Source organism: Uloborus diversus, chromosome 3 (assembly GCF_026930045.1).
Source record: "Uloborus diversus isolate 005 chromosome 3, Udiv.v.3.1, whole genome shotgun sequence".
Taxonomy (NCBI): domain Eukaryota; kingdom Metazoa; phylum Arthropoda; class Arachnida; order Araneae; family Uloboridae; genus Uloborus; species Uloborus diversus.
In genome coordinates, this window is record NC_072733.1 from 143,394,834 (window position 1) to 143,418,999 (window position 24,166).

The following is a 24,166-nucleotide window of genomic DNA, read 5'->3' on the forward strand; positions in this document are numbered from 1 at the left end:
AATGATGAATATATTTATTAAATAAAATTTAATAAATATATTCATTATAAATAAAAGTAATTTTCTACAAACATGAACCTGTAGTATGAAAGTGTATAGAGTAAAAACAAAACAGTGTAGAAAGTGTGCAAAACTGAATTAAATATTAAAAAATAGCCTTCACAGGTGATATTCATATGGCACTACCAAAGAAAATAGAGATATAAGAAGAAAAACCACTCCATGACCAGTTTTTAACTTCTGCCGAGAAAGCAACCATACCAATGGAAACATGATTTGATACAAAGGCCAAAATTTAGGAACAGATGACATGCATTCATCGCCAATGTTGAACTGGCTTGGCGGAGTGGTTGCCATTTCCTCCGACTCCTAATTCCAAGAAAACTACTAAGAGTCATGAAATTGGATGAGACACGATGGGAGGTCCCCTCTGGTACTGGAGATTCTATAAAGCATTTTGTATCTGAAGATTTGAAGATAATTGTAAAATAGTTCCAGATGTTCAATCTTTCTCTTCTTTTTTACTAATGTACTGTAAGTGACTTTATTTGCTACAGTTGAAAAACTGCAACTGATGCATTGACTTATCAGTATAAATTTGCCTACTTCCCCATTTACTGATCATCCTTTTCAGTTTAATAATAAAAATACATATTGAGGAAGGAAACATCATTCATTTTGGCTTCTGCTGATTTATATCATTGAAGTTGTTAAAACCGAATAATCTTTTTTTCCCATCAACGAAGAAGTAATGAACGAACTGTGTGTGTGATTATTCTAATCTAAGATGCTTTGTGGATGCTTGTGTACTTTTTTTATTTAAAGAAATAGTGTAAATGAAGAAATAAATTAAAAAAATAAAGGGACACCAAGTGGCATAACATCTACTTTAGATTTCTAGCAATAATAAATAACACAGAGGAACCCAAAAATGTTTTTTTTTTTTTTTTTGGTGCCCCGAGTTTTAGAACGGATTTTAGATACGTTTGGGGCTTTGAATCAAAATATGAAAGTTTTTCTCTAGCAGCTCTACTTTTTCAGATAAGTGCTGCTGTTTTACCCAAAATATGCAATTTTTACTCCTTTTTAAGCATTTTGAAATCAAGTCTAGGCTTCTGAAACAAAGATTGCTTAAAGCATATTAGTTCTGTAGTCGGTCTGCAGTCCAGTTACGCGCAGGAAAATTCATTACATGGAGTAAATACCTGGCAAGTCTTGTAACAATGCTTCAACAAATACTCAGGTCAACTTGTAAGTTTTTGCTATGCATATATTTGCTTCGCATGATATATGACAAATTGGATCTTTGTATACAACATTTTCAGGGCCCAATTAATAAAGTGGGTGAACCTAAACAAACATTTTTTGGGGGTCCTCTGCAGTCAATCTAACGCAAAGTTACATAAAAAGCCTTCATAGTTTTTACATCTTTTTGAAAAGGACTATGAATCTAGTTTTTTGATAAGGATATACTGCTGTGCTAAATGCAAAAGTCGTATCTGCACTTTTTATCAAAATTGAGTTACGATTACTAAGGGGTTCTTTGTCACGTATTTCACTTAAATACAACATTTTACAGTCATTTGTCAACGGGAATATTTTTTTAAAAAAATCTGAAAAAGTTACATCAGAATCAAACACATAGAGGAGCAAAACTTTAAATGGCAATTTCTCATTTTGAACTTGACTGCAGATACAACTTTTGTGCTTAGCACGGCAGTATACTGCGTACATTAATCGTTTGAGTGATGAAGAATTGATTCGGCGATATTCTAAGTGGACTGTAAGTTTTGTTTTCAGTGATGACTAATTGCTTTTAGAAAAAAGACTTTATAAACTATTTACACATATTTACAACATGATTCCAGTAATCATTTCCAGCTAACCAATATAGCTGTTCCTATTTTAGGGACGAATACCCTGTTGTAGAAGAAAGCTACGCTCCATTGCGGGAGTTCTACAAAAACACAACCATATTCGAGCAAGTCGGCGAATAAGCTAAAACCAAAAACAGAGCTAGGCGCGCATGCTGCCTTGAGTTGTTCTTCGGAGCTCGCAGACGATTTCTAGAGTTCGTTAAACAATCAAGGCTTGTCTGTAGCGTAATGACGCAACATACCGGCCCCCGTTGAAATGTCTCAACATGCAATGAGATTACAATCTTGACTAAATATATAAACTAAAATAAATTCAAGTATGCAAAATAATATAAGACAGAAATACAAAATAATGAGAAAATTTGAAATGTCCATGAATACTAATTATTCATTCCCTTCTATGGGAAGAGGGCAAATTTTCGATATGGCTCTGGTTACTACACCTGATGGTGTTTTAATTTCTAGCACTCTAACCTTTCCATCAGAACCAGCAATGATGTTAAGGATTCGACCTAGAGACCATTTACAAGGGGGTAAATTTTCATCTTTAATGATTACCATTGTTCCTTCTTTAAGATTTTTCTTTTCAACGAACCATTTATTTCGTTGTTCAAGGTGGTTAAGATAATCGTGCTGCCATCTTTTCCATAGATTTTGTGACATTTTAGTGATTTTTTGCTCACTAGATAGCTTGTTATCACTAATACTACTGATATCTGGTTCCGCTATCGAAGTTATTGGTCGACCTATCAAGATATGAGCTGGAGTTAAGACTTCAATTTCGTTAGGATCCGACAACAAAGGTAGTAAAGGGCGAGAGTTTAAAATGCCTTCTATTTGAACAATCAAGGTCCAAAATTCCTCTTAAGTTTAATGGGGAGCTACCTACTGATCTTTTGAGGAGGTGTTTAAAAGATTTCACCCCAGCCTCCCATAATCCACCAAAATTGGGTGAGCGGGGAGGGATGAATTTCCAGTTAATAGCTTCAGCAGCCAAATAATCACTTAAAGTGTCGTCAGGATTTTTAACCAAGGCATGCAATTGTTTCAGCTCAGTATTTGCACCAACAAAAGTAGTGCCATTATCCGTTAGAATTGTAGAACTTTTACCTCTGCGAGCGAAGAACCTTTTAAGGGTAGCAATGAGTGATTCTGATTTTAAATCAGTTACTATATCTAAATGTATTGCCTTGGTAGCGAGGCAAACGAATAATGCTACAAAAATTTTATTGAGAGTCCCTTTTCTTTGATTTTTGTATTTAATGGAGAAAGGACCACAAAAATCAATTCCACACTCCTTAAAAGGAGGACTAGGATTTACTCTTTCTGAGGGTAAATTTCCCATTATTTGATCGATTCCTCTAGGTTTATTTCTAAAACAGACTAAACACTTATGAACAATTTTACAAGCTAGTGATCTTCCATTAATTATCCAATAATTTTGCCGGACATGATGCAATAAAGCTTGTGGTCCAACATGAAAAAACTTCTTGTGAAAATATTCAAAGATAATTTCACTCAATTTGTGGTCGTGGGGCAATACAATTGGGTGTTTTTTCTCATAGCTAAGATTAGAATGGTCCAAGCGACCTCCTACTCGAAGTACACCTTCTGGATCTAAAAAAGGGTTCAAATACTTTAATTTACTCTTACCAGAGAGACAACTCTGGTTTTTCTGATTTTGGATATCTTCAGAAAAACAAATCGTTTGTACCTGTTTAACCAAATAGGTTTCACTACTTTTAAGCTCTATTGCTGTCAGTGGTCCTGACCTTCTGCTATTTAAATTTCGACAGTTATAAACAAATCTAAAAATAAAACTAAAAACTCTACTTAGTTTCATAAAATTATTGCTTATAGAAAAAAGATCATTTCTAAAGTCATTAGGTGTTGGTGAAACAGCTAAGTTTGTAAGTCCACACAGGCTGGTAGTTTCTTTAGTGGAAGTATCAGTAGAAATGTCCTTCATTTCTTCCAATATTATTCCCTGGTCCTCTGATGATAGATGAGGGCTTGCTGGTTCAGGAAAACTATTAGGACGAGTGAGAAAGTCTGGGCCATACCACCAAAGGGAATTGTCCACCAAGTCTGTAGCATCTAAGCTGCGCTATATTAAATCACTGGGATTATCTCCAGACACAATGTGGTGCCAATGAAAGTTCTGAGTATGGTGCTGAATTTTAGCCACCCGATTGCTCACAAAAGTCTTTAGTTTCCATGGCGGGGTTTCAATCCATGCTAAGGCTATTTTAGAATCAGTATATAAATAGACACTTTCAATGTCCAATTTTAAAGATTTCAAAACTTTGATCACTAACTTGCTTAATAACAGGCATGCTGAAAGCTCTAGTCTAGGTATAGTTAAGGTTTTCAAAGGAGCTACTTGAGATTTGCTACTTATTAAGTGGCAAGACGTTTGGGAATGAGATGAAGATTGGAGGTAGACAGTGGCTCCAAAGGCAATAGATGAGGCATCAGCAAATCAATGCAACGCTATAAGTTTTGCACACGGGGTCAAAATGTAACGACTAATGGTCAAACTTTCTAAAGATATCAAAGAGTTGGTAAAATGTATCCAGGCATTCGCTATAAAATCTGGAACCGGGTCGTTCCAGTCTAATTTTAGTTTCCAAAGTTCTTGCATGAAGGTTTTGGCTCTGGTGATCACGGGTCCAATTAGACCAAGGGGATCGAAGAGTCGCGCAACGTCCGAGAGTATAGTCCTTTTAGTTAATTTTTCACGGTGTTCAATTTTTACCTTGAAAGTGAAGACATCCGGTGTGGGTTTCCAAGTCACTCCTAATGCTTTAGTTTCATTCTCTAAGAAAGAATGATTTTCCAAAGATCCATTATTGACACAATCAAGTAATTTGGAATCATTTGCTTTCCACTTATGAAGGTGCATTCCAGCAGACTTCAAAAGTTCTATTAGTTGGCATTGAAGTTCTTGTGTAGCTTCAATACTGTCTTCTCCACTTAAGACATCATCCATATAACAATCATTCTTAAGGACTTCAGATGCTTTGCTAAATTTTTCTATTTCTTCTTCAGCCAGCTGTTTCAAAGTTCTTATTGCTAAGAAAGGCGCGCACGATGTGCCGTAAGTGACGGTGTTTAACTCAAAGGTGTCTACCGGGCCTTTAGAATTGGATTTCCATAAAATTCTTAATAATTTTCTTTGTTCTGGATTTATCAATATTTGTCTGTACATCTTTTTGATGTCAGCGAGAAACACGAACCTATGTTTTCTAAAACGAATCATTATTTCGTAAAGGTCTTCCTTAACTTGTCCCTTAAAAAGAATATCATTCAATGATTTACCATTTGCTGAAGGGCTTGAAGCATTAAATACTACACGGAGCTTGGTTGTAGGGTTTTCAGAACGGCAAACTCCATGATGTGGAAGATAGTAACAACCTGCATCTTCTGTGTTACCTTGATTTTTGTCATGTGACCAAGAGTTTCGTACTCATCAATAAACTTACAATAAAGTTCTCGCATTAGGGGAGTTTTTTCCAGACGATTTCACAACTGCTGCAATCTTTTCTCAGCAATTAATTTTGAATCCCTAAAACTGTCGGATCTTCTTTTAGCGGCTACTACGAATCTTCCTGTATCCCTAGTAACTACGAATCTTCCTGTTTTTTCTCTGTGATATGTTTCTAAAAAATGATTTTCGCATTTTTTTTCTTCGTCACTGAGAGGAATAAATTCGTCCTCAACACTTTCTATTTTCCAAAATTTTTGAAGATTTTCTTCTAATACATCAGTTTGTTTGGTTAGACCGCAAAATGTCTGCAAACTTTGATTCCCTAGTGATCCGGAAACTATGTACCCGAAGACGGTGTTTTGAAATATTAAGTTAGAAACTTTTTGTTTCTCAAATTTTAGGATTTTGAAAAAAAGTTCAGCTCCAATAAGCACGTCTATTTTAGCAGATTTTCCAAAATTAGGATCAGCTAGTTCTACAATATATCCTTTGGTATTTCTAAATTTGTTGTATCCAGATCATTTGAAGGCACCCAAGTTGTTATTTTTGGAACAATGTAGAATTCAATTGTTCTACTGAAAGAATTATCTTTATTTGAGATCCGTATTTGCATTTTGGATTTTATACTAGAAACGGTTCCGTTGATCCCCGAAACTAATACTTTAGCTTTATCCATCTTCCCTGATAAAGACTGAGCTAACCTATTCCAGGCCAGACTTAATTGACTTCCAGAATCTAAAATTCCACGAACTAGAATTCTAACGCCGTTTAAATCTTCCACATAAATAACAGAAGTTGCTAACAACACCTTATTTGAAATATGTTCTGATCGAGAAATTTCGCTGCATAACGATTGCGAAATTTCAGACGATACGTCATTCTTAGTGCCGGGATCCTTTGAAGCGGAAGGAATATCCTTTTATTTATGAGGCTATTGCTGTCGCTATTTAGACTACGATTCCTAATTGGCGCCAAGCACTCCTCTCGATGAAGCAAGCTATGATGTTTTTTCGAACAGATGGAACAAAGGAATGTTGATGGGCACTGCACAATTTTATGTTTAGTACTCAAACAATTCAGACAAAGATTAAGTTTTTTTGCTGTTAAATATCTATCATATTCTTCTAATTTTAAGAATTTATCACACTTGAAAATAGATTGACAAACACTACAACTTGTATTTCTTTCACCGGCATTATTCTTTACCATCAAATTCTTAAATTTTTGGTTCTTTTCGTATGTTAAATTCTTAGGTTTTACGGTTGCATTGCTATGTAAATTTTCTAGAACTAAGCATCGTTTTTGCAAAAAGGCTATAAATTCTTCCCAAGCGGGTAATTCCGTGGAGGTCAGGCCGAGGACTGCTGATGGCCTTTAAAAAAGGTGAGAAAGGTGACAAATTTGAAAACAAAGGTGACTAAAAGGTGACAAAAAAGTAACTAAAAGGTGACCAAAAGCAATTTGTTAAGAACTCAAAAAAGTTCATCAATAACCACTTCAAAATATTTCAATTTCAATTCATCCACATTCGAAATGAGCTTGTGTAGATTATCCAATTTAACTTGATATTCCAAGGAATCCTTTGTTCTTCCATCCTCAAGGAATGTTGCTATTTTTGTTATTTGTCCTTTGTAAGCACCTCTTTGGCGATTAAGAGTCACTAATTGTTCTTTACTCTGATGAGTAACTATACTATCTTTTTCCATCATGATTAGTAACAAATTTCTTCAACTATAAATAGTTTCAATGAAAATTCAGGTCCAATTTATTCGGCGATATTATAAGTGGACTGTAAGTTTTGTTTTCAGTGATGACTAATTGCTTTTAGAAAAAAGACTTCATAAACTATTTACACATATTTACAACATGATTAAAGTAATCATTTCCAGCTAACCAATATAGCTGTTCCAATTTTAGGGACGAATACCCTGTTGTAGAAGAAAGCTACGCTCCGTTGCGGGAGCTCTACAAAAACACAACCATATTCGAGCAAGTCGGCGAACAAGCTAAAACCAAAAACAGAGCTAGGCGCGCATGCTGCGTTGAGTTGTTCTTCGGAGCTTGCAGACGATTTCTAGAGTCCATTAAACAATCAAGGCTTGTCTGTAGCGTAATGACGCAACAAGAATTCTTGTCCTTTTGCTAAAGGTACGGAATAAAATGCCGAGTAATTTTTTATTTTATTTCATCTTTGAAAAATAATAGAGACGCCTGAAATTAATTTTAATTGTTACATAAACGGTAAATTTTACCAACAAAAATATTTTTATGCTCACTTATTACAAGAGAGTTTTTATCGCACATTTCACGAGTTCCTTTTGAATATACAGTGAAAAATTAAGTTTCATTTTTTAACTTCGTAATTTTTTTTACGACGTACCTCACACTTTCACAAGCTTCATCCAGGAACTTTTCCTAACATTTTTTTTTCTTTTTCTTTTTCACACTCCCTAAAGTTTTTTTTTCCGGGTTGCTAACCATTCCTTCTTTTTTTTTCATCAATAAAGCTGTAAGTACATTTTAGTCTTTGGTAATGTAAAAATTATAGCTACAAACAGCAGCGCTATTGCACTTATTGCTTCACTTGAATTTTCGGCGAAGAACAAGAGAAGCGCAATAGCTCTTCGTCGCATTCAAATGGTAAAGAAACTAAACTAAGCATTAAAAATAAACTAAAGATGTTTCAGACACTCGCATATGCTCCATATAATGGACCAACAAGTTCAATCTAATTTTCTGATCAACCTGAGAAAACTGAAGTATTTATATGCTTTCATCAAAAGTTGAACTTTTTCGGCACTGGTTCAGTTCTATCATGCTTAACGAAAACAGTAAAAACCCGTGTCTTATGACAGACTTAGTTCTTTAGTTTTACAAAATAGAATGTCAACTCACATGATAATATTTGTATCCAAAGAGTGAATGTGCAAGAAACATCTGAATAAATGATGAACGAAAGAGGTTTGAACATGAGACTTCTTCGCAAACAAACATGTTAAAATTACGACATTACAATATTATATTCAGTAAATTACCACCAATGAGCCAGGGATAAAGCAGAAATACATGAAATACACCGCCAGCTCAGTCATTTCCAGCCGAGGACTGCAGTTTCGTGCTTATTAGCACATGGCTTTCATAAGAGGTTTTCCATCTCCAGCTCAGTCACTTTCCTATGCCGGGCTGTTGAGTGCTAATAAGCACGAAACTGCAGTCCTCGGCTGGAAATGACTGAGCTGGCGGTGTATTTCATGTATTACAATATTATTTTTGCAAACCCCCTTTGTACCTTTAGAGAACCACCAGTTCGGAACCAATGCTTTAGACCAATTTCATTTTCTTAAAGCTTCAGTAACTTAATACACTGCTGAAACTTAACGATAATTTTTATGAGTACCTTGAATCAACACCGATGCAAATGCTGTAACATTTTTGCATCGAATGAAAGCGGCAAAATTAGAAGTTAACAAGTCTTTAACTACATAATTATATAAGAAGAGTTTAAAATAATGCTAAACACATAATTATAAACAGCTAAGATGCCTTAATTTTTCATCTAATCTGTACAGTTCGATAAAAATGCAGGCTTTTGAACTCAAAATCCATGACCAGTTGTCAGTTTCAATGATTTTTGAACACTTTTTGCTGAACATCATGACTTTCCATGACCATTTTTTATCATAGTCGAAGTCCATGACTTTCTAGCTGCGCAAACACCCTGCACTTAAAACTACTTTTGCATAAAACCTTGATTTTCTTCAATGCTATATATATATATATATATATATATATATATATATATATATATATATATATATATATATATTTTAATTGTGTCACTTTCCTTGCTGGGGTGTGATAAATTAAGAACTTCTAGTGATGTCTTTTTACATTCAACTAGAAGAATTTGTAATAGAGAATAAATTAAACTAATGTTTATTTCTTTAAAATTTCCTAATGATATACAGTTCATTTTATTTTTAATTTTAACCTTTAGTATTTTTCTCTTAACTAATTTGAATTGAACTGCATGAAACATAAGAAATTTTCCAACTTTCTAAAGCATAATGTTTTATGATATTTTAAGGATTTTAACATAAAATGAGTTCTTATAGGGAATCATCCAAATGGGCATAGGATGTTATAAACTGTTAAGTAAAATAAGGATTTAAACATGTAACTTACCAAAATAATTATTTATATTAACTACACAAAAAGAAACTGTTGAATACTGAAGGTAATAACACTTACCTTATCGTCAGGATGTTTAAACTTTTCAAACAAATGACTACATTCATTAATGCATTCTTCTTCACAGGGTAATCCAGCAGACTATATTTTCAAATTAAATGGGAATTAATAGATTTTATATAAAATTACTTTAAGCACTAAGCAGACATTTAAAAAAATTTTTTGCACAAAAAGCTATAAGTTGTTTTCAACAGCGACTGAGTATGAAATAAATGCTCTGTATCAATGATTAAAAACCATATTCCAAATGTATGTTCTCTAAAAGTCTGCAGCATGAAATTTTCAGTTCCTTGAAAATAATTATGCAAATACAGGAGTGAAAGTTGGGTCATTCCATACGAAATGAGCAAAAATGACAAAAAAAGTGGTGGTTGCATGGTAACAGATTTATATGAAATTTGGTATGCAGGTTCCTTTTATGCCTATATAGAAACCTCTAAAATATTTGGCTTCATATTTTTTTTTATTTTAGTAGGTACATGAGATTAAAAATTGGTCACATTGTACAGTATTCTCATAAATGCTAAATGTAGCATTTTTGAAGGCTTGTATTTCATTAACTATTTAAGGTAAACATAAAAGTTACATATTGTTGTAACCTATAGAGTAGGACAATTCATCTGCTTTCAGTTTTTTTTTTTTTTTTTTTTCAAATCTATTATAGTTAACTTTTAATCATGTTTCAAAAACTGAAAATATTTCAGTTTTCTCATAATTAAGCATTTTATTTTTTAATCTCAAACTTTAATTAATACCCAATATTGTGCTAAGTATCATAAAAGAAATACCTTATTTTTGAAGTTGCATTTTAACTCCTTTGTCTTCAAAAATCAGTTTTGAACTTAGTAACATTTTGTAAAATCATGATTTTCCCCTTCACACAGACACAAAAGTTTAATGAGGGAAACTTTAGACAACTTTCAAATTTTGCAAGAATATAGAGCAGTATTTCTACTATTTGCTTGAAGAAATTCAAAACTGGTTTTTGATTTACAAGCTTAAAATAAAATTCAGAACAACAGCATTTTCTTAATGTTTTGTGTGAAATTACAAGAATTCAAAGAACTATATAAATGATGCAAAAGCAAGTATATCAACATTCATTTCAATTTTTAAAAAAATGTATTGGCATAATGTGAAATTTATATAAAAAAAATAGTGGATAAAATTTATATCTTAAGCACTAATAATAACTTCAACAAAAGCATCAAAAGAAATGTTTTTTTTTTACTCTACAAAAGCTTTTTCGATCTGCCTAAAAATTTGTGGCTGAATTTTTGTAGGAAATTCCACTTGAAGACAATAATAGTACTTTCATTAATATATTTTTCAAGTAGTTCCAGACATGCATTATCTTTAATAGGTCATGTGTACTACTGTAATGGTCCATGTGGATTCACTAAATAAGAAAATCTTTTACCTGAAAAAATATAGATGCATAAAATTAACGTGTAAAAACACTTACCTAGCCACAAATAGTTGCTATATGTGTAAAAAACAAATAAAATTATTAATATTGGATTTAGGCCTGATTTCTAAACTTTTTTTTATATGCTCCTTTCACTGATGACTGAGATAAATGTGAGACAAGGAAATGTAGAACTTCAATTGTTAATTGAGATAAAACAATAATTTCATATCTCCAAAATAGCTATGGGTACTTCATTAAATTATTATTGAACCTAACTTTCAAGATAGATAATTTTTAACTGATGACACAAAACATACCTAATATTTGTGCTTGTAGCAAACATAACAGCTCTAGCAGTTATAACTGGATTATTGTATGTCGTACGCGAACTTGTACTGACTGATAATAGTTTGATAGTTTCATCAATGACATAATATGCACATTTGCCATTGATAGCAGAAGGAAAAGCCATCTGCTTTCCATTGAAAATTAGATTCATTGGAGCAAATGTTGCTTAAACGTCAATTTTTATTCTGGAAAGAAAAACTATTACTAAAATAGACGAGTTTTGCTAGCAAAGTTTGAAACCTTTTTTTTTTTTTTAACATAGCAGCAGGATGGTTGAAGTAAATTATTGTATTTTGTCAAATATACTTATTCATGGATAAAACAAATTTCTTCAAACTTGTAACTCAATATCAAATGCTATTGAGATGAGATGGTCCTCTGTCTTAATCTTCAAACTCAGTATGTTCTTTTATTCATGCTGATATTATAGGTTTTCTAAAACTTTTAGAGTTATTTTGTCCTATATCACGGGTAAAGAGGAAAATTATACTTTCAGTAGCACAATTATATTTAATTATGCATACTGGAATATTATATACTTCACAATATTTAAGGAAACATTTTGGCAAGTACTTTATAAACATACTTTTGAAAAAATGAAACACAAAAGAAATGGCTAAGTCTAGCTAAACTTACAATAAATAGCCGTAACTAATGAAATTTTATCTTTGTTCAAGTTACTCTAGAGATGAAAACAATCGGTAAAAATGGAAAATTTTGGAAAAAAAAGTTTTTTTTCCAGAAGGGGTTTATTTTCGCTCCGGAAAAATTGAAAAATGAATTTTTTCAACTTTTCAGAAGTTTTATTTAAAATTCGCAGCAAAAAGTGATTAAAAATTTCCTATACTTAAATTCTCATGCAATTTGCTCTCCCCCACTCCCTCCTTGTATGTTAAAATAAAATAATAACACAAAAAAAAACTTTGATAATGCAAGTTATTGTATAATAATATAATTTGTATAAAAGATTTTAAAAAATTCAATACTTTTTGCAAAAAAAATTAAATCAAAATTCTTAGTGAAGAATTTATTTTCCTTCAGCACAAACAAGCATAACTTTAATCACAAAACTATGCTTCTGCGGACTGTGCAACCAAATGTACTGGGTGTGGCAAAAAAAAAAAAAAAAAATCGAGCAAGCAATTTTCCATGTAACTTTATTAAAAATAAATAAATTAACAAAACACAAAAAATAATAATATGATAAGACCTTTAGCAATCAATAAATTAATTTGTTTCAAACTGGGCACCTTTTGAAGTAATACATAGGTTCAACTGCTTATTGAAATTTCCATTCAAGGGCTGCAAGTCCTTTAATCAATCCTGTTCCCTATAAAGCAATCGGTTTCGAGAGTCCAAATGTATGTGTAGTTTAGGGTAGACCTTTGACTCTAAAACAGATTACACAGTGTAATAAATAGGATTGAGATCTAGCGAGTAGAGCGTCCTCTCTAAAGATAATATCATGTCAAAAAAAATGCACCTTGCACCACTCTTGTATTTTTGGCCGTATGAACTGAGTCAAATTAAAATATCCAGTCTAGAATTGCTGTGCTGAAGTGCTCTTAGCTCCACAAAAAAAAAAAAAAAAAAAAAAAAAAAAAAAAAAAAAAAAAAAAAAATCAGCTTCTAAAATGCCCTTTTGGTACACATTTTGATTCATTTTATAGCCCTCATCCACAAAAAAAGAGAGAGAGATTTTTTTGTCGCTTGTACTGATTCCATCAGAGACAAAGTCTGACTTCCGAATTTGGCGATGTTTAACATTATCTAAGGTGCTTGGAGAGTGTCCAATACTATTGTTCTGGGGGTTATGAGCTGGTTGAACGGTAAATCAGTGAAAGATATCCTCTTCCTGAGAGGTCTTGCGGCCCATCTCAAATGGTCTGGCATCTTTGGAGTCATACGAATTGTTGAACTTTTTGAAACTAGTAAACTTCTGTTAGAGCTCTTTTTGCCCTTAGTCGAACTTATTGGTCACAAATTCCCCCATCGTTACAAAAAACTACTCTTGTGGAAACCCATAGATTTTATTGTACTTACTTTTGGATGACCTGACGATTAACTGAAATGTTCAGTTTGTTTTTGTATACATTCCGGACATCGACTATCAATTTCAAGCCACTTGAAGCGGCATACCGCATTAAATTCGATTTGCCGAGGCACAACAAGCAAATGAACTGTCATTCTACTTGGTCAAACAAATAAATAATAATAAATTTAAAATAGCAGGTCTTCTGCTCAAAATTGTAAGAAAACCAAAAAAAAAAATACATAAACTGGGACATATATTGTAAATTATGTTCTAATAAAGTGAGAAACCAAAATAAATAAGACACTCACTAAAATGAAATTACTTTACTTCCAGTCGATGATGCAATCTTTGTCCGAGTTTTTGTTTGCTCGCATCCGGTATACTGCCGTGCTACGCAAAAAAGTGGAATCTGCAGTTGAGCTCAAGCTGAGGCATTGTGTTTTAAAGTTTGGCTCATCCTTATATTTGATTCAGATGTTTTTTTTTTCTTTCAGAATTAAAAAAAAAAAAAATAGTTTCTGATCAAATGACCCCGAAACATTTTATTAATTAAGTGAAATACAAAACAGAGAAAAACTTGGTGGTAATAACTCAGTTTTGTTCAAAAGTGCAGGTATGGCTACTTTTACTACTGTGCTTAGCACGGCCATATGAACGACCTAAAACTCTATTTAAGTTTTGGTTTGTGGTTTCTGTTGGAAAGAAAAAGAAAAAACAATTTAGTTTTGATTTGGACTTAGACTGGATTGGGAAAAATCAAAACTGAAAAGCTTTCATTTTCTTACTGTAAAGTTACATTGTAAGGGGAAGGGAAATCATATTTATTTTTCTTTCAAACAATATCAATCATGTTTGAAAGTCAAAAATTACAATTATATTTTCAAGTTTCAAAGGCACTCTGAAACCGAAAATGTAATTGTTATGATTAAACACACCTTACCCAATATTATTGGTTGAACGACGACTTGACTTATTTCTGGTGTTTGTTTTTATAACTGAGAGCTTTCTTGGTCAAAGTTTTTTTTCCTTATTAAACTTACCTTTATGTGTATTTCTGTCAAGCAGAAAAAGAAGATGCGTAGATTGCATATACTTTTTAATGCTTAACCCTTTAGATATTCCAAGAAACACAGAGCCATTAAGAAAGCCTATTTTTATTCATAAAAAAAATCAATTTTCCCAATTTTTCCTAGAAACAAACTGGTAAAAAAAGTTTTTTTTCCACCACTTCAAAATTTCCAGAAATTTTACATCTCTACTCTAGTAACAAAAATACGCTGATTCCAATGATTAAAATTTAATATTATATAAAAGAGACTTCAATATGTTACATAAAAAAAAAATTGAGTAAATTTAGAGCATCTAAAATACAGGAAAAACTGAAAATTTCGGAATTTTTTTATTTTTTAAAGTAGGATTTGGTAATCAAAGAATTCAAAAACAACTACTAAGTTAGAGCAGATAGTTATAGATTTTTTTGAATATGAATCATTTTTAATATTATTTTCTCATTAATAGAGCTCGAAGAATGATTTGAAATCTGAAGTAAATTGACAAGTTTTCAATCTTGGTAAATATCTCAGATTCAAAAAAGCTCCGAACAAATATTACTTTCCTCTTTCCTAATAGAGATTTGTTCATTGAATGTGGAAATATTTATTTTTTAAGTGTAAGTTTATAACTTACAGAGTTATTCAGTCACAAACTGGCTGCCTATGAACTCTGAAAATGTAGGCTTAGCGTAAGCATAACTTCTAATTTGCATAACAAAGCAACAAACAGTTTTTAAACTTTCATACCTTGCATTACCTCATAGATATGCATGATTTACTTATATAAAAATTTTCATTGAAATCTGTGACATGTCAGCCGCAGCTGATTTGCTCATTTCGCATGGAATGATCCAGTTGCAAAAATTTCGAAGAGAAATTTTTTTCAAAAGAAAGGGGATGTGTCCAAAATTTAGATTTTAAGAAAGAATGACTGAATACAGCCTTTAATATTTAAAATATAAAATCTTAATTTTCTATGAAAAGTATTCAAAACAGACCAAAAAATAATATTTTTTAAGAGACACTTTATGTAAGAATTTATTTTTGATCATTAGATAACAAGTAGTAATTCCTTTAAATATGATCCAAAAATACTAATTAAATAAAAAACAAAATTCTCAACTTCCTAGACTTAGTCAGGGTTCAGAGTAGATATTTTTATTAAATTAGAACAGTTTTGACAAAATTTAAGGAAATAAATACCAAGTATCAAAAACACAAACACTGCTGCTTTGAGCATATATTTTGTTTCTGTCAACTTTTCATCCTGGACTGCACCCCCTTACCCCTCTAAAAAAAGAGATACAGATAAACCTGTAAGGTTGACCATCCTTGCAAGTTGACAACCTGTCAAAGTTGACTGCTTTTTTTCAGGTACAGACTTAGTCCTAAATCATATAAATCAACCTCTATAAGTTGACCACCTGTTTCAGTTGGCAGCTAGAGTTTGAAACTAATGGTTGTTAAGCCTTAATTACTGCTAAAGAATTCCTGTTCCACAAAGAGAGACTTTTATTCTCACCTGTGACACATTTCTTTTGATTTCATCAAAAGAGGAAAAAGAAAATTATTCTCAATGTACAAATATTTTATGACATTGAACATGTTTTAACTTTTTTACAAGAGTTGATAGTTGAGACAATTTCAATTTTTAAACTTCTTTTCCATTTTATAGTTTGCATTTAATGCAGTACAAGTTTCATACACCTTACTTTTCTCCACACCATACCAATTAGTGAAATACCTTAAGATTTTCTTATGTCTCTATCAAAAAGAAATCAATTCCTAGATGAAGTGGCATATACTAATAGAAAGGTGGCTAAGTCCATTGGGCTGAGCACTAGATATTAAGTAAGAATTTTAATCTTCAAGTCAACAGTTCACTGTTTTATGTGCTCAGATTGCAGAAACAAATACACTGAAGTTACAACCACATGCAGATCTTTACAAATGATTTCTAGCATATATAAGTGAGCATACTCTTCAATAAGAATTGTGATAAGTAAACCATAAATTTAATAATAAAAAAAAAAGACGCGTAGAAAAAGATTGAATCTACTTCAGTGGAACTTTCTTTTCCTGCAAAAATGTGGGGGAAAATAATGAAAATTTTAGGATAGTTAGGAGTTTTTTAAAAGTTAAGAATTTTAGAAAGAATAGGACAACTCTTACCCCTGCTTAAGTCATTTCTTGAATATTTATTACTTTCTAACTCTTCTCTTGTTGTGTCTCACTCAGTTTTGATTTTAAAAAAAAAAGATGAAAATCTATCAAAAGACCAAAAAAAAAAGTCCTCCTTGACACATACACAAAAAAACCTTGATAATTTTTTTTAAATTTCAGTATTTTACATAAGCTTTTGATATCTTCAAAAAAAAGAGAACACTTTTTTTAATAACCTTTTTTTCATTGGGCTTTTTGTAGAAATGTATTGTGAAACACAGTTTAATTATTGTCCCTATATTATTGGAAGGCACTTGACCCCGCCTTCGTCATGTGGTATCCGACGATTCTATTTCACGGTTTTCAGCAAATATCATATTCAGTTCATAGCATTTTGCTGTAAAAGAAGCAGTTTTTAAATTCATGGTAGAATCAATCTCAATTCAAAAATAAAACTCATGGATAAAGTAGAGACTCAAAATAAAAAAATTTCTGGCCACTTGTTGCAATTTTTTTTAAATTTTCCGGTCTGCCATTACGTAAAGAGTTCCTTAAAAAACCTCATTTGTTCAAATGCCTCCAAAATCTCTTGAACAAAAAAGTAGAAGCTCTCCTTTTCAGGTAAGGTAGTGCTCAATAGTACTAATAAACCATTAAAAAAAATTAACATTTTTGAAAATGATATTTTTGAGAAAAATCAAAAAAAATTATTTTAAGCTTTTTTTTTTCAAAAGACTGTGGGATAGAAACTAAAGCTTATAAACAAAATGTTGCATTTTTTTTAATAAGAAAAATTATCCTTTTAAATAAAATGAACAGAAACAAAATATATTCCATCATTCCTGAGATCAAGTACTTTAAAGATTTTGAAGAAAATCACAAGGGCGAAATCATGACAGGATTGCCATCTTTGGCGACCTGTATCTGGACCCAGAAAAATTTTTGGGCAAAAAAAAAAAACGTATTTCTTAATTTATGAATTTTAAAGCATGTTAAATTTAAAAAAAATTCGGAGATCATCATGTTACGCCCCTTGCTGAATTGAGATGGATTCTACCTCAAGAATAACGAAAGTAACAAGCAAGTGATGTAAAGGACAAGAAAGACTTTTTTTGCAAATTAAAATGCATGCCAAATTTAGGGTTGTCTGGTTGTATCATTTATAAGCACAGGGATGTGTTCATCGATCACCCCCTTCCCCATATTATTGAACACTGCTTCAAGAAGGTGGGGTAAAGTGCCTTTTTGTTGTGAATACACAATAGAAAGTTAATTTTTCTTTTTTCTTTTTGAGGATTACGATTTGTAAACATCATTCCATAAAAAAAAATGCATCAAAACATGACCATGTACTCACTTATGCACAGAATATGCATTAATGTTTTCCTTTACTTGAAAATTTAGTTAGGGTCAGGTAAGTTTAAGTGGTCATACATCAAATAAAAGGCGATAGATTTGAATTAATAGTGGAATAAGAGTTGAATTTTTGATCAAGATTACAAGTCAAAATTTTTACAACAAGCAATAATTTGTTTTGTCAAAAAATCTGATTATATTTCAAACTTCTCTGGGAAATTTTCTGCATTAGAATTTTTATCCAATTGATTGCACAGAAAGCTTCACCCACATATCAAGAACACTCCCTCATTCACAGCTTTTCTGGATTTTTTATTTTTTATGGTATTTTAAAACAACTGGAGCAAGCCAGGGAAAAGCAGTCACAGGATTAGGCTTAGTATGCATCTCATTCTTCTAAAATCACTAAATCTTAATTTGTAAGTTGAGTATTTATTAAATATTAATTTCACTACAGATGCATTGTTTAAAAAGTAAATGGGTTAACAATAGAATAAAAATTAATATTCATGTATTTTAAAGCATTTTCAAATTTCTGTAATCAATTACTGTTAATAATAAAAGTGATATGTTCATTATGTATATTTCCTGTAAGGGTAACCGAAGTACCTCAGCCTTGTACTTATTTACTCCATCATGTACATAAGAGCAAGGTTGCCAACTGCTCCGCAAACATTGTGAAACTCTGCTGCTCCACAAAAATGTTATTTTGCTCCGCAATTCCAGGCCAAATGTTTTCAAGCATAACATTGTGTTTAAAACTGGAATTTTTTTCTATAGGAGAGCTTAAAATGATTTTAAAAACTCAAAAACAGTTTTAGATGAGTGGTTTTATTTTTTTTTTATTGAATTTTATGCAAAATACCGAGCTGCTCCGCAAAATGTCAAAATGCTCCTCATAATCACCAACAACCTCTAAGGTTGGCAACCATGTAAGAGCAAAAATTACTATTTCTAAAACTACAAGTCACTGAGAAATACAGAAATTTTTTCAAAATGATTCTTCACATTGCAACATTGACAAACACACTTGAATAGCATGGTTTAAAGTTTCCAAAAATCTGGATACTCCTCATAAAAAAAAAAGACATTTTCTTCAATACGTACAAATATGTCCTAGCCCCCCTTATGGGTTAAAAGGTCTAGATAATTTTTCTTAGTAGAAAAACAATGCCAAGAGCACATGTAAAAAAGATATACAAGAGTACCCTTATGTCAGTTTACAGTTAGAATTTCATCTCTAAAGGATTCTAAACAAGATATTCTTAGAAGTTTATTGTTTGAGCTGTACACAATTTAACTCTACAAAACAAGTGAAAGTCCAAATAATGGAGAGGTTTCGACTTTAAAAGCTACAAATGTGAGTAAAAAATAAAAAAAAGCAGCACATTAAGGAGATGTTCAACAGAAAAGACTTATTATGAACCAAAGTACATTTATCATAGTTACCTCATCATTTGACAAAAAAACTTCTTTGGAAAGAGAGGCTTTAGATACACTGGATGACGGTGAAATGCCATTGGCATACCCTGCACAATCAGAATCCTAAAAAGAAGTTTTAAAGACAATAGACAATAATTCAATTTCAAAAACAGAAGATAAAATCACAAAATGTAGTAAATTAACAACATGAATACCGATTCATCAAATGAGGCAGTGAGAAGTAAAGGGATGCAAGTGGATATTTAATTTTCAAGTTTTGAGTAAAACATGTTTAAAGTTCAGATCCTAGTTAGGCTTTCATTGAAAAGTTTTTATAAAGCATGCTGTAAATAAAACAGCATATAGCAGGGCTACTAGTACCATCTATTGCCCCAAGAGAGATGAGAGGTTTTCCTACCATGTGTACTGGTTATCTCTGAATTTTTAATTTTCTCACTTACATCCCTTTGCTTCTCACTGCCTCAAATGTATGTGTAAAAAATATTATTACAGGGTTTCCATTCTCATTCAATAAAAAATAAATAAATAAACATAAACATGGACTTCTTCATAAAATTCAAGGACCCTACTTATATATTTTAGACATTAAAAAGCACATGTTAGATTTCAATTAAATGTTTTCTGAGTTACTTTGCAAAAGTAGTATCATTTTCTCGCTCACGACTTCAAGGCGGCAAAGTAAGAAAATCTGTGAAAGGAAAAAAAATCACAGAATTTCTCGATTCTGGAAAAGTTGAGGGTAACTCATGAAATTTCCATGCAACTCATGGATTGTTTTTTCTTTTTATGTGGTTAAAAGTGCAAAATTGTTTTTAAAATAAAATTTGAAAACTAAAATTTATGAGAACTTGATGGAAAAAAAAATCTAGAAAATTTTTGTAGAGGTTTCGACTAGGACTTGAACGATGCATCGGCGCCGATTGTTCAATAATTTAAGAGATTGGCATCGGCCCATCAACTTTAAAAGACATCGAAAAGCCGATGGAATTGGCCGATGTTTTCGGAAAAAAAAAGACCTTTGCTGTTTTACTTTTTAATACAAAGTAAAGGGAGTTACTGTTTTCATATAAAATTGTTTATTTAAATTTCAGTATGAATTTCTATTTTACTCACACTGAAAGAGTTTTTAATGCTGCATTCAGGTACCAAACAAGTTAATTATTGCGTTGTTTTTTGCGGCTGGATGTACGTATGTGTATTTCTCATAAGTCTTAACTCAAAGATGGTAAGCTGTAGAAGGTTAAATTTTTGCATGTGGGGTGTGCGTACGTTCCAGCTGTGCACTTCCGTTTTCCTTTTTCGACCGGATGTTCTATAAAAAGCCTATTTACTCATTTTTTGTGGTTATTAATTACTTATTTCATTACAAAACTAATATAGCGTCTCAGACTGACAATCATTTGGTGATGCATTGCGAATAGGAGACCAACTTGGAAACAAATATGAGATGGCAAAACCAGTTTTTGTGTCATTTTGTTAGATTCTCGTTGAACTGACGGTAATTTTTAATTTTTCGATATTTGTAATACAAATCATAGTAATGCAGTTTTTTCTGTATTGCTTCGGCGGAGTTACAAGTTTGGGGCCCGTCGAAATACATTTTGGGGAACTATTTTTCCATCACGGAGTTGTAAAACATTTATCATATGCATTTTGTAACTCCTACTGTGCCCCTATGGTTATGGGGCTCATCGCACAATTGCTATATTTTAAATCCGCCACTGCACGTCAAAACAAACTCGAGCACAAGTTTTAAAAGGATTTTTCTGCTCAAGGTTTATGATTATTTTGAACTCAATTTTTACGACTATTTTTTGTACTTCCGAGAACACTTGCATGTTCCCCCCCCCCCCTCCCCTCTCTGTACTTCTGAAATTAAACTTTATTTGTACTTCCAAGTTGTTTAAAACTATTACCATTCATAAAATTAGAGATTTTTTTTTCAAACTTTATCTATTGTTTAAGAAGAATTTAGAGCATTAATGTAAGAAATTGATTGAAGAGGTTTTGAATAGTGACATAATTCGGAAACCAAAGGGAGTTTTGAATTTTTTCTTCGGAAGTGCTGAAGTAGATTCAGAAACTCTTCCGAGGCGTGGTGGTAGCGGTTATGTACTAAAAAAATGAGGCTGAAGTTTAATGTTGTGAGTTACTCCAAAATCAGAGGGTGACCCCCCCCCCCTCCCTCAGCATTTCATAAATATTTAGCGATTATTTATTTTGCTCAAGAAATGTCATTTTGCGTTGTATTTCTCAGATTTGTTTCACCTATATTTCGTAATGAGCCATTCTTTTGGCATCATTTATAGCGATCGATTTTTTCTATTAAGTAACTATTTTTATGTATTTTTATAAAATCAATGAATAAGTTATTTTTGTTTTCATCATATTTTTAATAATATGTTATAGAAAAGTTTCAAGGATTTTCTGTTATGCATTTTTTTAAATTTAAGAAAAATATTGTCAAATTGAAAAATTTAATTTGAACTTGTTTGTCGTGCTTCGTAAAAGATTAAACAACCAAATTGTTCAATATTATGTGTGCAAACATCAGATCAAGTAGTATATGTATTCAGTTAATATTAACTTGGTGTAAATATAGAGTTTATTTCTTGTAGCTGCGTTTTAAGAATCTCGCTCTTTTCATGGCTATTTCTTTTTTCTGCAAAATTTATGTCATTGTTATAGCTTTTATGAAAAATGCAAACTTTTCTATTCATAAATTTTAAATAAGTATAAAAATATTCCTATTATGATTTAATATTGTAATTTATCTGCTACCTTTTTAGTTGAATTTGATAACTAAACAATGTCTATGGGCAATCTTTCCACTTTACTTGCGTAATTTGTTTGACAGTTTCATATTTTTATTCTTAAATTTTTTTTAATGATTGAACAACATAATTTAATGTTTTTTAACCATGTATAGTGTACCTAAATCCATTCATTATTACATTATTACTGAAATCTTAGTAATATGTTCAATTAAAAAAATAAATCAATTGGTTTATGTGTCTAAAAACAGTGTCTTTGTTTTTTTCCCTTTTTTTTTCCTTTCTTCCTTTCTCTTTTTTTTTTTTTTTTTTTGCTGTTGTTCTTTCTCTTTCATCATACAGCAGTCAAAAAAGTAGAAGCATAACTACACCCTATACAGATTGTTCGTAGTACGATCCAAAACTTCAGGAACAAGCTGTATAAAACCTTACCCAGAATAGATCACATTACCGAAGTACATCTACCTTCAAAGGGTCACCTTGAGGGACTATGTACTTCTGCTAATGTTCATATAACTTTTGGAAACACTCGTGGAAGCCATTTTTTGCAGCCTTCTATGATGCAGCTTTATCTTCTCCTGATGGAAGAAAGCGGCGTCCATGCAAATGTATTTTTGCTGGGAACAGGTAAAAGTTACATGGAGCTAAGTCGGACGAAACGTTATGTTATTTGTTTGTCATATCAGAGTATTGACCAATCGAACCGTGCATCCTCAACATGAAAGTCACTTTCTTCCCCACCATGAAGTTAAAGCAGCAGCACAAGAGGCCTTACAGGAGGTTGCGAAAAATGGCTGTTAGGAGTGCTTCTAAAAGCTATACGAACGTTGTCAGAAGTGCATAGTCGTTCAAGGTGACTATTTTGTAGATAAATGTGCTTCGGTAATGTGAACTATTCAGGGTAAGGTTTTATACAACTTGTCCTCGAACTTTTAGATCATATTACGTACGTATGAGTTTTTAACTTACTACTTCATAACGTTTTTGAGTGACACAAGTTTACGCGCATGAAGACATCACAAGAGAATTTGCGATAATTAACTGAGGAGGCGTTCAAAATGGATAATCCGGTCATCTATATGTTCTTAGGCATGTACAGATGTGCCGAAAAATCTTGTGAACTTTAAATTGGGCGATCGTAAAATAGAAATTTTGGTCAAAACCTTTTTTTTTTGTGATTACAATTCCCTATTCGTAGAAAGGAAGTAAAGTGAAATGAATAAATGATCCTTTAAATCCCTGACAATCTTATCAATTTGTTTCTGTTAGATTTTTTTTCGCCATCGGCCATTTGAAGGAAATCAATCGGCATCGGCCCATCGGCCAAAAAATGGCATTGGTCGAGCCCTAGTTCTGACCGAAGTTGCCCAAAACAAACCAATAAAATGATAGGATAGGCATTCTCTGCTCTACTTTCTTCATGGAACATTACTACAGAGCAGTTGTTTTCAGCCAACAATTGCTTTCGGGGAAAATAGTGCACTTTTAAAACTCTTAAAATTTTCAGACTTTTGCATAATTTTAAAACAAAAATCTCCTGAACTTCAATATTCTATCCCCATCCATAACATATTAAACATTTTAGAATAATATCTCTTTCTAAAATTATTTCTATACTTTATGGTATTTTTAAGAAACCTCTTCAGTTGTTCACATGTACCCCTTTAAAGGGGCACGTGTGAACAGGCCTGGGGCACATATGAACAAGGGCAAAAAATGCAGGAGTAGCATAACATTTTAAAGGAAAATTCTTCAATGTGAAACATATACCTAAATAACAAATACATTGAAGGGTTTGTAACCTGTACTGCAACAGTTGCAATTGTACAGTAATTGTTCCACTAAGAAAATATTTTTTCCCGAATATATAACTGCTCATTGTCAAACTCTAAAGCCTGGTAGCCTGTTCTGATCACTGAATAGACTAGAAAAAAACTAATATGACTACATAATACAAAGAACTTTT

The 24,166-nt window shown here is 32.0% G+C and overlaps 1 protein-coding gene across 1 annotated transcript in view; it reads right to left on the reverse strand.

Moving 5' to 3' along the window:
- The window catches only part of LOC129218670 (uncharacterized), a 267,197-nt gene that overhangs the window by 183,112 nt on the left and 59,919 nt on the right, over nucleotides 1-24,166 (reverse strand). The window contains exons 7-8 of the mRNA XM_054852990.1: nucleotides 19,433-19,528; nucleotides 9,619-9,699 (exon numbers count right to left, since the gene is read on the reverse strand). Of these exons, the coding sequence (XP_054708965.1) occupies nucleotides 9,619-9,699; nucleotides 19,433-19,528 (177 nt within the window). The remainder of the gene's footprint in view (nucleotides 1-9,618; nucleotides 9,700-19,432; nucleotides 19,529-24,166) is intronic.